The sequence below is a fragment of the Heteronotia binoei genome, chromosome 14 (genome assembly GCF_032191835.1).
Source record: "Heteronotia binoei isolate CCM8104 ecotype False Entrance Well chromosome 14, APGP_CSIRO_Hbin_v1, whole genome shotgun sequence".
Lineage (NCBI taxonomy): Eukaryota > Metazoa > Chordata > Lepidosauria > Squamata > Gekkonidae > Heteronotia > Heteronotia binoei.
Window position 1 is genome coordinate 66,278,577 of NC_083236.1, and position 12,178 is coordinate 66,290,754.

At 40.4% G+C, this 12,178-nt stretch overlaps 1 protein-coding gene across 7 annotated transcripts in view; it reads right to left on the bottom strand.

Moving 5' to 3' along the window:
- Window positions 1-4,054: 4,054 nt before the first annotated feature.
- Window positions 4,055-12,178, bottom strand: part of GSE1 (Gse1 coiled-coil protein) — a 592,607-nt gene continuing 584,483 nt past the window's right edge. For 6 of the 7 annotated variants that reach the window (XM_060254205.1, XM_060254204.1, XM_060254207.1 and 3 more), the window contains 6 exons: window positions 11,310-11,580; window positions 9,740-9,838; window positions 8,510-8,884; window positions 6,901-7,170; window positions 5,233-5,336; window positions 4,055-5,065 (listed from right to left, as the gene is read on the bottom strand). In XM_060254205.1, the coding sequence (XP_060110188.1) occupies window positions 4,931-5,065; window positions 5,233-5,336; window positions 6,901-7,170; window positions 8,510-8,884; window positions 9,740-9,838; window positions 11,310-11,580 (1,254 nt within the window). In that variant the 3' untranslated portion in view covers window positions 4,055-4,930. The remainder of the gene's footprint in view (window positions 5,066-5,232; window positions 5,337-6,900; window positions 7,171-8,509; window positions 8,885-9,739; window positions 9,839-11,309; window positions 11,581-12,178) is intronic. The other variant, XM_060254206.1, reaches the window with a different exon arrangement.

A 12,178-nucleotide genomic window follows, 5' to 3' on the forward strand; every position in this document is an offset into this window, starting at 1 on the left:
GTTGTGTAGTAGGTGTTTGTTGTTGGTCTGGCGTCAGAAGACAAACTTGTAAATTTGTGTACTAGATCCATGTGTGGGGACTTGCCGTCTCTCTGATATTTAGGGCATTAGTTCAGCAAATGGTATATAAAACAGTTGGTTTTTAGAAGGCTGTCCTGTCAGTTCTCCCTCCCATCATTCTTCATGTTCTGCTATACTGGCCGAAGATGAAACTAATTCCTAAAAGCTATCAGTTTATCAGTTGAGGATAAATACCCCCACCTCCTGGCACAGGCCTTTAACCTAGCAAACAATCACACCATATTTTAGTTTAGTTGTAAATGCTGTTTGCTAGTTTTCTGCAGGTTTCTACCATTGCCATTACAATAGAAAAAGTGACCCTCTGATAACACGTACAGCAGTAAGAGTGGCTGTAAAGCCCTTGCACAAAGAAGAGGTAATTGTGCTGCCAAGGTCTGATAGTATGAATTACAAAGGACTCTTAAAGCAGAGTTTTGAATTTATGCTGTGTCTGGGGAACTTTATCCACCACTGGGCCTGGGAAAATAATCTTTTGTCATGATTTGGGAACATTTTATTTTTGGATGTTGTCAGAAATTACAGCAATATATTCATAAATACCTAATTACTACATTCAACAAATAATATATTACATTACATTTAATTCAAACAAGTACACTTAGAACAGGTTTGTCTCACAGCATCTAAACTGTCCCAGCAGGCCTGGCTTTAGCTTCCTGCTGTCCCCTCATGCTCTGGCTTTAGAAATTCTGCACGGTACATACAAACAACCAAGCGGCATGGCCCTGGAGGCAAAGGAGACCAAACATGGTAGTTTGAGAATTTAAGCAGTGGGGCAAGACTTGGTGGAATGGAAGGGAAGGTATTCCATCATCGGAGGAAGAAGAGAACATTTCATGGACAGTGGGAGGGGACAATAAGGTGATTCCCTAACAATACCACCTAACTCAGATTTAATGCATTTGCATCACATGATGGAGAGAGAAGTATTTCAAACATGTTCTGAATAATCTTGCAAGTTTATATATCATTGCCTGAAATCAAACTGCCTGACTTAATCAAATTTGGATGAATTCAAGTGCATATTTCTGGTAGATTTCATCTCCTACTGAGTTTGCAAAACTGAAGCAATGTGTTGAGAATATCTTCCCAGAAAGTCTACCCCACACAATTAATTTGTAAGGAAAGCTATGCATAGTGCAATTATTTTGGGGATAATGAGTGTAATAGCCTCCTAATTCATACACCCATATTCCTCTACCCCACCCCACCATTGGCAAAACTGAGAAGCAAAAGCTGTGATCCATGCTGACTTGAAAGAAATCCTGCCACCCCAGCTGTTTGATGAAGTGTGTGGAAATAGCCAAATTGCCCTGTTTACGCCTTAAGTTGTAAAACTGGATATTAAACTATTTGGTCGGAAGTTAAATTAAAAGACACTGATGTTCTCTTAACATGTTTCTAAAAACTTTGGAGCATTTGCTTTCAAAGGCATTGGCGCTTCCCATATGGCCAGTGCTGCAGTCCAGTTGATACGTTAGTTACGGTTTGTGAGCTGCTGCCATGGTTAGTGTCTTGTAAATAGCTTTCTACTTGAAATAAACAAACAGAAAAAAACAAACCCAAAACTGAAACCAGATTAGCCACTGCAAAGCAAATTTTGCTGTGGTCCCTCATTTAAGTTGGGATGCTTCTCAGTGTCCCTGAAATACATTCCAGCTGAGCTAAGAAGTAGGCTATAAAACAAGTTTAAGGGCATGTTTCTTTTCTGCCTTTTGGGTAAAATATCTTTGTGGAATAGATTGGAATCAGTGATAAACAGGCAGAGCTTTGTTGTCTAGGCTAATGGGTGACAATAGGTATTGTCAGAGAGGGGGAAATGGGTGGCTTTCCCTTGTTTTTCTTTCATGCTCTATTAGAGCCAAGATTGTCTCATTGCAGCAGGGAAAGAGGTTTAGAATAGTGGTACAGGAGATAGCTGGTTTAGATGTACAAAGGATCACTTGACCAAGTGAAAACACACCAGTTTTCTTGCTGCATCCAAGAACAAGACTCTCTAATACAAGTCTCCATATTTGCTCATCTGGTCATTCATTAGTATAATAGGTATACTCTCTTCAAAAGGAAGCCAGGGCTTTAGTACTTTTCACCACTGGCTCTCAAGAGGGAATTTTTGGGAGGTGCACTTGATCACAATGGGAAAAAAAGCTGCACCTGCTGCAATTACCACTTTTGTGCAACAATGAAAAGCACAGAAGCACTGTCCTCATGTACATCTGGCCACTGCAGATTGTTCCAATTTGGCCCTTCATTGTCGGCATTCAGAGAAACAAAGCATTAACAGTAATAGACTGAAAGCATTGCACATTAGCTATTATAATTTTTTAAAAAAGAAAAAAAAATGAACTTTGAATATAAGGTGGTGAATTCCCAAGCTTCTCATGGTCTCTCATTCTCAAAACACTGCTATTGCCAAGGTATATCTCTGCCCACATTAATTGGTTGGGGAGGGTATGAGCAGTTAAGGCAGAGAGGGGAAATAGCAAAATGGAACAGCAAGGGTTAATTCTCGCGTCACAAATATATCCCCCCTGGAAGTGTGCAGATCACATGCACACAAAATTTGGTGCTTGTCCCTTTAAAAACACACTTTTAAAATTTATTTTAAAAAATAAGACAAACTAAAATGTTATGTGTATTCACCCTTCACAGCAGACTTGGTAGCCATCCCACCTAGGAACTGAAGCGAGAAACAGACCTAACAGATAAGGCTTTTAAAACAGGCGCTTGGAGCTCTTAACGTTGCATGTTTGCAGACCAAATATCAGTTGTCACATGAAGTGGCTCAGCTGATCCATCTCATCTCTAGTGAAAAGACCCTGTGTTCTACTGCTACCAATTTGTGTTCTACTGCAACCAATTTGATAGTTAAATTGTTGTCATTTATGGATAGGAAAGGCAGCAAAACTATTCCCCTGGGGAAAAATTATTACTACTGGGTTTCAATGAAAAATAACCTTTCAGGGTGGGGGGACAGAAGTATTAACCCAACCCAGCTCTTGGTAACTAGTCAGATGACTGAATGTTGGATAACTATAAGACCCAGAGGTTACAAAAACTATCTATTCAATGGGCACAAACATCCTTTATGGGTTCTCCTGTTCACCTATTTGAGTCAAGAACACAAAACTAGGAAAGTACAGTACTTAAGTCCCTTTTACATCTCAGCATGCTTTTGCACCTGTGATCCCACACTGTAAGGGTATGCATATAGTTAATGTGACCATGTTGGCATGATCAATTGTTTGGGTCTTTCCGACGCATTGGGCACACCAGGTGCCAATGAAGTGGGAAAAACCTATAGAATCTTCTCTCACCATATGGTCACATAATAACACATGCAGTGTAGTATTGCAAGACTGTACCACACTGAAGTAGCTGTACATTTGTGAAGGGTCACTGATAGCTATAGGCATGAACTATAGAGTGCCCCCCCTTTGCTCTTTTGACTTGACTGAGCTAATTCTGTGGAAGTCTTAGAAAACTGACACAGCTTGTTGTGTGATTGCAAGTTGTATTGGTACAATGAAGTGTCAAGTGCCACCCTAAAAAGTGACGGTTTTCTAAGTCCATTTACTTCAGTGGTCTTAGAAGGGTGTAACCCTTTTTAGGGTGGCACATTGTAAAGCTCATAGACCCTGATCATTTTGTTCCCTAAAATGTTGGGCTTCTCACACTGAACTCTTGTTTCAACAACAGCTACTCATCTGACATTCAGTGTTCTAAGGGCTTGGTGAGGAAGGGGAAGGAGTGGGACAGAAGAGAGAAATAAATTCTGGGTCTTCAAAGCAAGAGAGTTCTGGTGCTACACATTGCAAAATATCTAAAAGTGACAGCACGTGCCCCAGTGGAAAGCTTTTTCTTTAAAATTCTTTTTAAAAACACTTCAATATTTGTTTCATGTCCTGACCAGCAGCAGTACAAACACTAAAAGCAAGCTATTTTTGCCAAAAAAACAAAAAGCAGAAACATATTGAAAATGGCAAGCTTTTTATAACAATAATTAAAGTAATAAAAACATACAAAATTTTTTAAATATATACACAGTACAAGGCTGAAGCACCTCTTTTTTAACTTTAATTGCAAAATCTTTGTATGAAAATTCTACCCACTGGGGTACATAATTTGTGTGTATTGTAGGTATATCACTGTTCTGTACACATCCTCCCCTCCCCAGTAATAAAAATGTACCTTCAGTTTATTTATTCACTTTATTTTTCAAGTGAAGTGCATTTCCAACGGAAAGCTGATTGATGCATGGGAAGTCAAGTTTGGAAGCTGCATTCATCTTCTGCTAGGCCCATTACTCTGCAGATATTTATTTCTGTATCCAAAATATCCAGTTCATTCTCTTTAAAAAAAACTGATGTGTACCCGGTTTCCTCTTGGGTTGAGAAATATATTTCAGCACAAATCAATGGACAGATCCCCCAAACAGCAATTGTACTAGTATGGCAACAAAAAGAACATACGTATGGAAATGATCCCAGTCCCTTCAATGGGAAGTGGATATTAGTGTCATTGGTGGAAACTGCATTTAAAAACAATTTTTTTTAAAATTAAAAAGGCAGGAGGAGGGAAAGCACAGGGAAAATAAAACTTTTAAATTTAACCAAAACTAAAGTTCTTCTAAGTGGATTATTTGTAGAGTTTACAAAATTCAGTTGCATTGAAGTCAAGAGAAGGGTGTGGATTTTCTTCCTGGATCCCATAGTCCTTTGCTTCATGCATGGCACATTCTCGCTCTCTTTTTAAGCTTCAAACCTCCCAGTGAAAAATATTAAATATTCCAGGTAATAAAATAGATTATTATTTCTATACTATAGGTTCGGCCTAGTGCAAGGGCGTGTCACCTGGGATACCCCTTGAAATAACTTCTAGACCACTGCATTGCAGGCAATGCAAGGCACTTTCTCAAGTGATCTAGTTCGGCCTGAAGTCGTTCCCTTTCGGAGACAATCTTCTGCTTCTGGTTCCTTAGTTCCTGCACATGGGAAAAGACATTTAAAAAAATTCAATGTAACAGCAAAGGTACTTCAATAACCAAATCCCATAACTGAATGAAAAATGTACAAGAGCTGAGATACATTAGGCCAAAAGGCTCTTTGCTCTGGAAACCTCTGGAATATGTAAAAGCTAATCAATACTCACTGTCATTGTGTGTGACAACTGTTCTGCTGTCAGACTGAGACTGTAGTGCTGAGCCTCCAAGCGTCTGCACTGAGTTTGAAGCACTTGCCGTTCCAGGTTTTGCTCTGCAAACAAAGCAGGATTGTTAGCTGTCCAGGGAAATTTTCTGAAGGACCTCCCTCCCCAATCATACTGTTCTAAAGAAGCCCATGCATGTAAAATGGCTCTTCCAAAAACTGCACATCCTTTCTTAAATAGAATACTGAACTTTTAAAAACATGTTTCCTCAGGAAGGAAACAAAATTACTATTGGTTAGCAACTGAATCATTACTCTATGGAGGGGAGCACAATGAGTAGACAGATCCTACTAAATTACTCCATTTAGCCTTTCAGAGAAAATTCATGAGTAAAAAAGGGGGGACGTTTCCTTAGATCAGTCTGCAAACTAAATACTGCTGAAGCAGAAAAATAATCTCAATGTTCTGAGAGTCTTAAAACATGGTAAATGTGATGTGTCTTTCATCTCTTATTTTGTTTTCTATATCCCAGAGTGGGAAACATACTGGACAAGATGCATCTCAAGAGAAAAAAACATAGTGAGAAATTCAGACAGCAGTCTTGTAACTCTTTAACACTCAAAAGGTTTAATTCCTGAATAAAGTTTTTGGGAATAGAACTCACTCAGATGCAAGATGCTTTATTCCATAAATTTTTATGCTAAAATAAAAACATAGTAGCCGTGATACTCCTGCTTATTTCTCATAAAACAAATTAACATGGCTGTTCCTTTGGCATCTGAGGAATTCAGAATAGCCTGATCTTTAAAATGAAGCCTTCAGTCTTCAGAACATAGTTTATGGAAAGACGTTGCTGAATGCCCTTTGAGCTTACTGTACTTTTCAGTTGCCTAAAAGACAATTTAAAGCTTTTTCAGAAATGATCTGAGATGTAACCAACTTCCAGGATGTCAGAATTGTGTGATTCATGCCTGTCATAAAACAATTAACTATACTTTGCACAGACTGATGGAGGCACAGGAAGCCAATACGGGGCAATTCTACTGTTAACAAAATCAAGGTGGTATTTGCTGGCAGGCAGCTGATTAACTTGCATCTGGGCAGGATGGCAAGAGATATGGGCTTGTTCCTGACAGTGGCCTCAAACGTGGTGGTGCGTGCACCTTGTATGATTATTCCACCTCTGTGTTCATTTGCTTCTCCACACTTCCTTTTCTTTATTGGATTATTATAACCAGAATGGCACGCACACTGTTATTTAGGAAGTTGTTCTGCAGCCTTTCCAGATACCTGCTTTAGGCAGCCCACAATATAAAAACTAGACAATAAAATCATAAAACTAGCGATGTAAAAAACCCGATCTAAAACTAGCAAATGAAGTCAATCTGGGGAATATATATATATATATATATGGCCGGGAGCCAAAAATACAATTTAAACCTGGATACAGCACAGTTTTATAAAATAGCATATATTATACTTGATCACAAATTGTTCTAGGCAGGAAAGATCTTACAAGAGCAAAGGGATCCCTACTGATTTTGAAAGGCCTTTTACACAATTGCTCAAGACTATGCTTGAATCACCTGCTTGATTTTTTTTCCCTCATTACTGAAAACAGGCTTGGACTACACTGCAGCAAAAGAGATCTCCTGCAACACTTTAGCTTACCTTCTATATGTTCCTGGTAGGCTTCAAAGATTGCTTCAATCCCGTGCCATTTGGGTCTAGGGTAGTCCTCTTCTTCCTCCTCCCCCTCCTCTTCTTCAGAGTCAGAGACCTTATCATGTTGTTGTGGGATGAACCCTTTATCCTGGGAATCTTTCTGGCCATTCTGCTGTGGCAGAGAGATCCAGTTTGAGGTCTGCAGCTCCGGAATGTTATAATGAATGGAGGCATCAATTTTGTGGTTATGTTCCGCAGAGTGTGCCATTGCATTACCTAGAAACCAGCATGAAAGAGAAGAACATCTGCATGTTATGTGTCTCCAACAATTATCATTACTGTATCCAACAGCAAAGTGGGTAACTTGTGTTCACCACAAAGGCAGCAAAAACCAGGTCACCTACAGACAAGGTATCTACATACTCAAGAGACTTCTCAGGTATGGAGAAACACCAAAAAGTCACATGAATTCCAAAACTAACAACCAGCTCCCCTCACAGGCTAATGAAGATAAAGCACGCTCCAGGAGGCATCAAATGTTAAGAGCTGTCAGGAGTCACCCAGAGCAAAAACAAACTCATGGGAAGAGCAGAATATGAAGAAATTAGGAATAAAGGGGAGAGGGAAAAAGCACTTGTCAAGGTCAAAGAAAAAGTCAGAGGCAGACAGGAATCTAGGGACTCCAGCTGGCCAGCCTCAAATCAGGTGCCTGACAAATTCAATACCGTTTCTTTTAAAGCAAGTCTGCCCAAGAAGACATTAGTACTTTTAGCAATTTCTACTTGAGATGTTAGTTCAAATGAAAGGTGTGTCAGGAAGATTAATGCTCCTTATTCAATACAAGAGCCATTTTTCCAGGAATTTTACTCTCTCTCGGAGCCACTCACTGAAAATGTTTATGGGCCGTACCTTCAGCTGCTAGATCGGCTGCTCCTATTGGTGGTCTTAATTTTTTTTTATTATGTTTCCCACTGACAGCTGCCATGTACACACTAGTAATTTTATATTCTGCACTCCTGCCTGATGAAATTAATGAGCTTTTCACTAACTGAGCTATATATATTCAGTGTATTTCGTGAAGCTATCATTTCTTCAACTGAAATTTGTTCAGGCTACTCTAGCAATATATGGCATTTGAGACAATGATGATATTTTATTTAAGGTGTTATGAGAACCCATGCCAGGCACTTAGCTGATTTCAATTTTTCCACATTGGTAATTTCCAAGTTTTTTAAAAACAAAAACATCTTTCTGCCTTTCTCTGAAATGTGCTGAAACAGACTGAAGCACTGTTGACCAAGCAGATTACTGAATGTACATTTGAAGTAACTTTTGATGCAGAGCACTGAAAAATGGATTGTGCAGGAGACTTCATTTACAAATCTGCTGAGCTGGTTTCTTCATCTGCCTCTCTGTACATCCAAATGATATGCCTCACTGCAAGCTTGGCACACTACAATGCTAGAGTTTAAGGAAGTAGAAGCTAACTTTTGACAGGAGATCTTTGGAGCTCCCCTCACAATACTAGGTTCTAAATCTGCACGCACAGTTTGCAGTCTTGTGAATTTCCTTCCCACTCATACTATTAGTTCACTGTTTCCCTTATTCCCATTACCTTTGTGTTTCTGCAGTGCTTTCTGTGTAGACTGCAATACGGACTCATGGAACTGATGTGCAAACTCCTCAGCTATAAAGGGCTCCCATGGCTTGTTCTTCCCATTCATACTGTGCGACAGTGGCACAGGGATGTCTTTGGGCAAAGGGCCTCGGACGTAGTTGAGGATGCTTAGGCTTTTCTTGGCTGTGTGCCCATCACTCAACTTGGGCTTCTCAATGGAGACAGGAATAGTCTCCTTGGCTCTCTGAAGCTCATGCGATCTCAGCTGTTCTATTCTGCTGGGCTCAGCTGTCTTCTGAGTCTCTGGCAGAGAAGCAGCAGCAATGCCAACTGGTTTATCTGATTCCACAGCAGTTTGCTGCACTTGTGGCTCTGGCAAGGAAAAACAAACAACAGTATTAGTTGGAGTAACAGAGTTTATTCAGCAGTGCTTTCTGGTGTAAACACCCTTTCTTGAGAAAGGCATGGCTAAACACAAAATTTGGAAAGATAAATACAATTAGTGATGTTTCACTGGGTTTGTGTTGATTAGTTAACAGAAAGAAATATAACAGAAACCTTGTTTTAGTTGGGGTACACATAAATAAGCATGGAAAAATCAAAGAACACTTCCAAAAGCCCTTTAAAATGCTGTTAGGTGAATACTGTCACATACAATGTATACGCTGCCTCTCCAGAGACCTGCTTCAACATAAGAAGGACCAATATTGAAGCAGAATGTAAAAAAACAGCATAAAACTACATAAACAGCCTAAAATAGTATCTGTAAAACTGCTCAAGACAGCAGCATACCATCAAATAAGCTTTAAAAATGGAATCCCTCTGTTCCATGCCACCAGCACAGGATGGGCAGTTGCATACAACATGGTCCTTCTGCACTTGCAAGTACCAGCACTATGAGGCACAGGGGCATTATTTTTCAACATTTCTGCAAAATGAGCAATCATGAACTACTAAATCCTACTGAAATCAGTGGAAATTCATCTGACAAAATGCTGGATTGCGCTGCACATCTGTTTCTGGAAAGTACTATACCTGTCCTGCTTTGGCAGATCAATAAAGGTCAACTTTGACACTGCAACATTTCCACGTCTCCAGTTTGCCTCTGGTTTACATTAGCAAAGTGTCACAGGAAAATCAAGCCCACCAGTGGTTTCTTTCAGCCATGAGGAGCTCTAAGCCCATCATTTCCTTGCTATAATGTAACTCCTATTCAAGGCCACTTACCAGCCTGGACAATGGTAGGACTGTCCCGTGGTGAGCTTTTCACTGTGGAGGCACTTTTCTGTTTCATGGCATGGAGCATCTCTACCAGTTTCTCTTTATCTGTGGAATGGGAAGCAGAGACGAAACCTGGCTTTTATTCCTAATGCAGTCCAGGGAAGTACTCTCTTCTTCTGGCCTATGCTAGTAAATCCTATTTAATCACCTTTTGATTTGGACACTTGACACTTCTAATACCTTTTGGAAAGCCAGTTTGGTGTAGTGGTTTAGTGCGCAGACTTTTACCTGGGAGAACCGGGTTTGATTCCCCACTCCTTCACTTGCAGCTGCTGGAATGGCTTTGGGTCAGCCATAGCTCTTGTAGGAGATGTCCTTGAAAGGGCAGCTGCTGTAAGAACTCTCTCAGCCCCACCTACCTCACAAGGTGTCTGTTGTGGGGGGGGGGGGGAAGGTAAAGGAGATTGTGACAGCTCAAGAGACTCAGATTCAGAGTATAGGGTGGGATATAAATCCAATATCATCATCTTCTTTTAGTGGGGTGATCCAACCATTCTCTAAGCAGCCTTCCTCCAATGGAAGAGCTACTTATGAAGAAGATGATATTGGATTTATATCCCGCCCTCCACTCTGAAGAGTCTCAGAGCGGCTCACAATCTTCTTTACCTTCCTCCCCCACAACAGACACCCTGTGAGGTGGGTGGGGCTGGAGAGGCTCTCACAGCAGCTGCCCTTTCAAGGACAACCTCTGCCAGAGCTATGGCTGACCCAAGGCCATTCCAAGCAGGTGCAAGTGGAGGAGTGGGGAATCAAACCCGGTTCTCCCAGATAAGAGTCTGCACACTTAACCACTACACAAACTGGCTCTCTTAACTTGGAGGAAGACTTCAAATTTGAGCCAAAAACGTAAGTACTTTAACAAATAAGTAAACTTTGTTCCATGGACTGGTAAGGATGGGGTGGGATCCACTCCAATGACTTAGGATTTTTCTCAGGGGTTCAAAGCGCTTTACATGTTCCATTAATGTACGTCTTACAGCTGTCCTGTAAGGTAGGCCGCTGTTATAATCTATGTATTACAAGGACTAAAGCAAAGAGCTATTTGCCCAAGACTATCCACCAAGCTCATGGAAGAGCAGATAGTTGAACTGCATGCTTTCTCTCATGTGTTACACAACCTCACTAGTTCTCTACTGAACAATGTAGGGGCATCTAGGGTTAGCAATGGCCACTTGCTTGCTCTAATCAAGGCCAAAACAATTACAAGTACTACATATTTTTCCAGTCCTCATTTATTCCAATTACGTCAATTGAAGTTTTCAGAAGTCTGCAGACCAGTTTCCCGAACAACCTTTCGTTACCCTCACATACAAATTTAGATAAATTTGTACAGTTTTTTTCATGCAGAGATCTGAAACCCTTTGACACTGAGTAGGTACATTTGCAGTTTGGCCACTAGGTTCTAGAACTGAAACTTTCCTTCATACGTCCTTTGGACTCAGTAGACACAGTGAGATCTCATCCTTCTTGTTCATGAAAAGAATCTATATCCCCATCCCCGTAAATGAAGACATACCTTTCCGCTTCTCAGCACTGATGTGAGTTAGATTGAATGTCGTGAGGAAACGCTTTTTCTCCTCAAAATTTGGACTGTTGTTCATTTCATCAGGGCTGTAACGTGTTGAAAGCACAAAACGAGGAGAGGGTGTCTGACGTTTATTCTGTACTGTTGGTGGAGAAGGGCTTCTTTCTCGCAGCATTCTTCGCCTTTTCCTTCGTTTTTGAGTCAGCAGCTCCTTCTTCTGTTGCTGAGTGGTCAGTCCAAAAAGTTGCAAGAATTCCAGTTTCTGGATGAGCAAAACAGAAAGAAACTTCATCAGGATTTCACCCTCTTAAAAGTGCACGTCAACAAGTGCTAATATCAGATATAGTTTTCTTGAGAGGATTGTTTTTATAGGAAGCCAAAGGAAACTATCATTTTGGAAAAGAATCCACAATGCCTTAATGTATTTTCTTTTAATGATTCCTTTTCTTGCTTAATGATTCCTTTTCTTGCTTAATGATTCCTTCCAATACACAACTACACTAATGGCCTATTCACATGTTTGGCAATATTGAGGCAGCCTACAAAAGTAAGCAGAACATAGTTCAAGCAGGATAGGATCTGGATACCAGCTGGAAGGATGCAGGTTTATGTCACAAATGCAGATTTGTTTTGAGGTACTGAACAAATCACTTCTCCTTGCTACTTAACTGGTTAATGATTTTCAAATCCAGCATATGGTGCGTTAAGAGATGGAGAATAGCACTACGTAGCAAAGTGAGCTCTTTGCTTTATTCCAGAAGCCATCATCACCTTAGATAGCACGTGCATAAGGGCCATATAATAAGGTATTGTCAACTTATGAAGTTTCTGTCTGTTGACTGGGGCCCTGAATGAGCAAT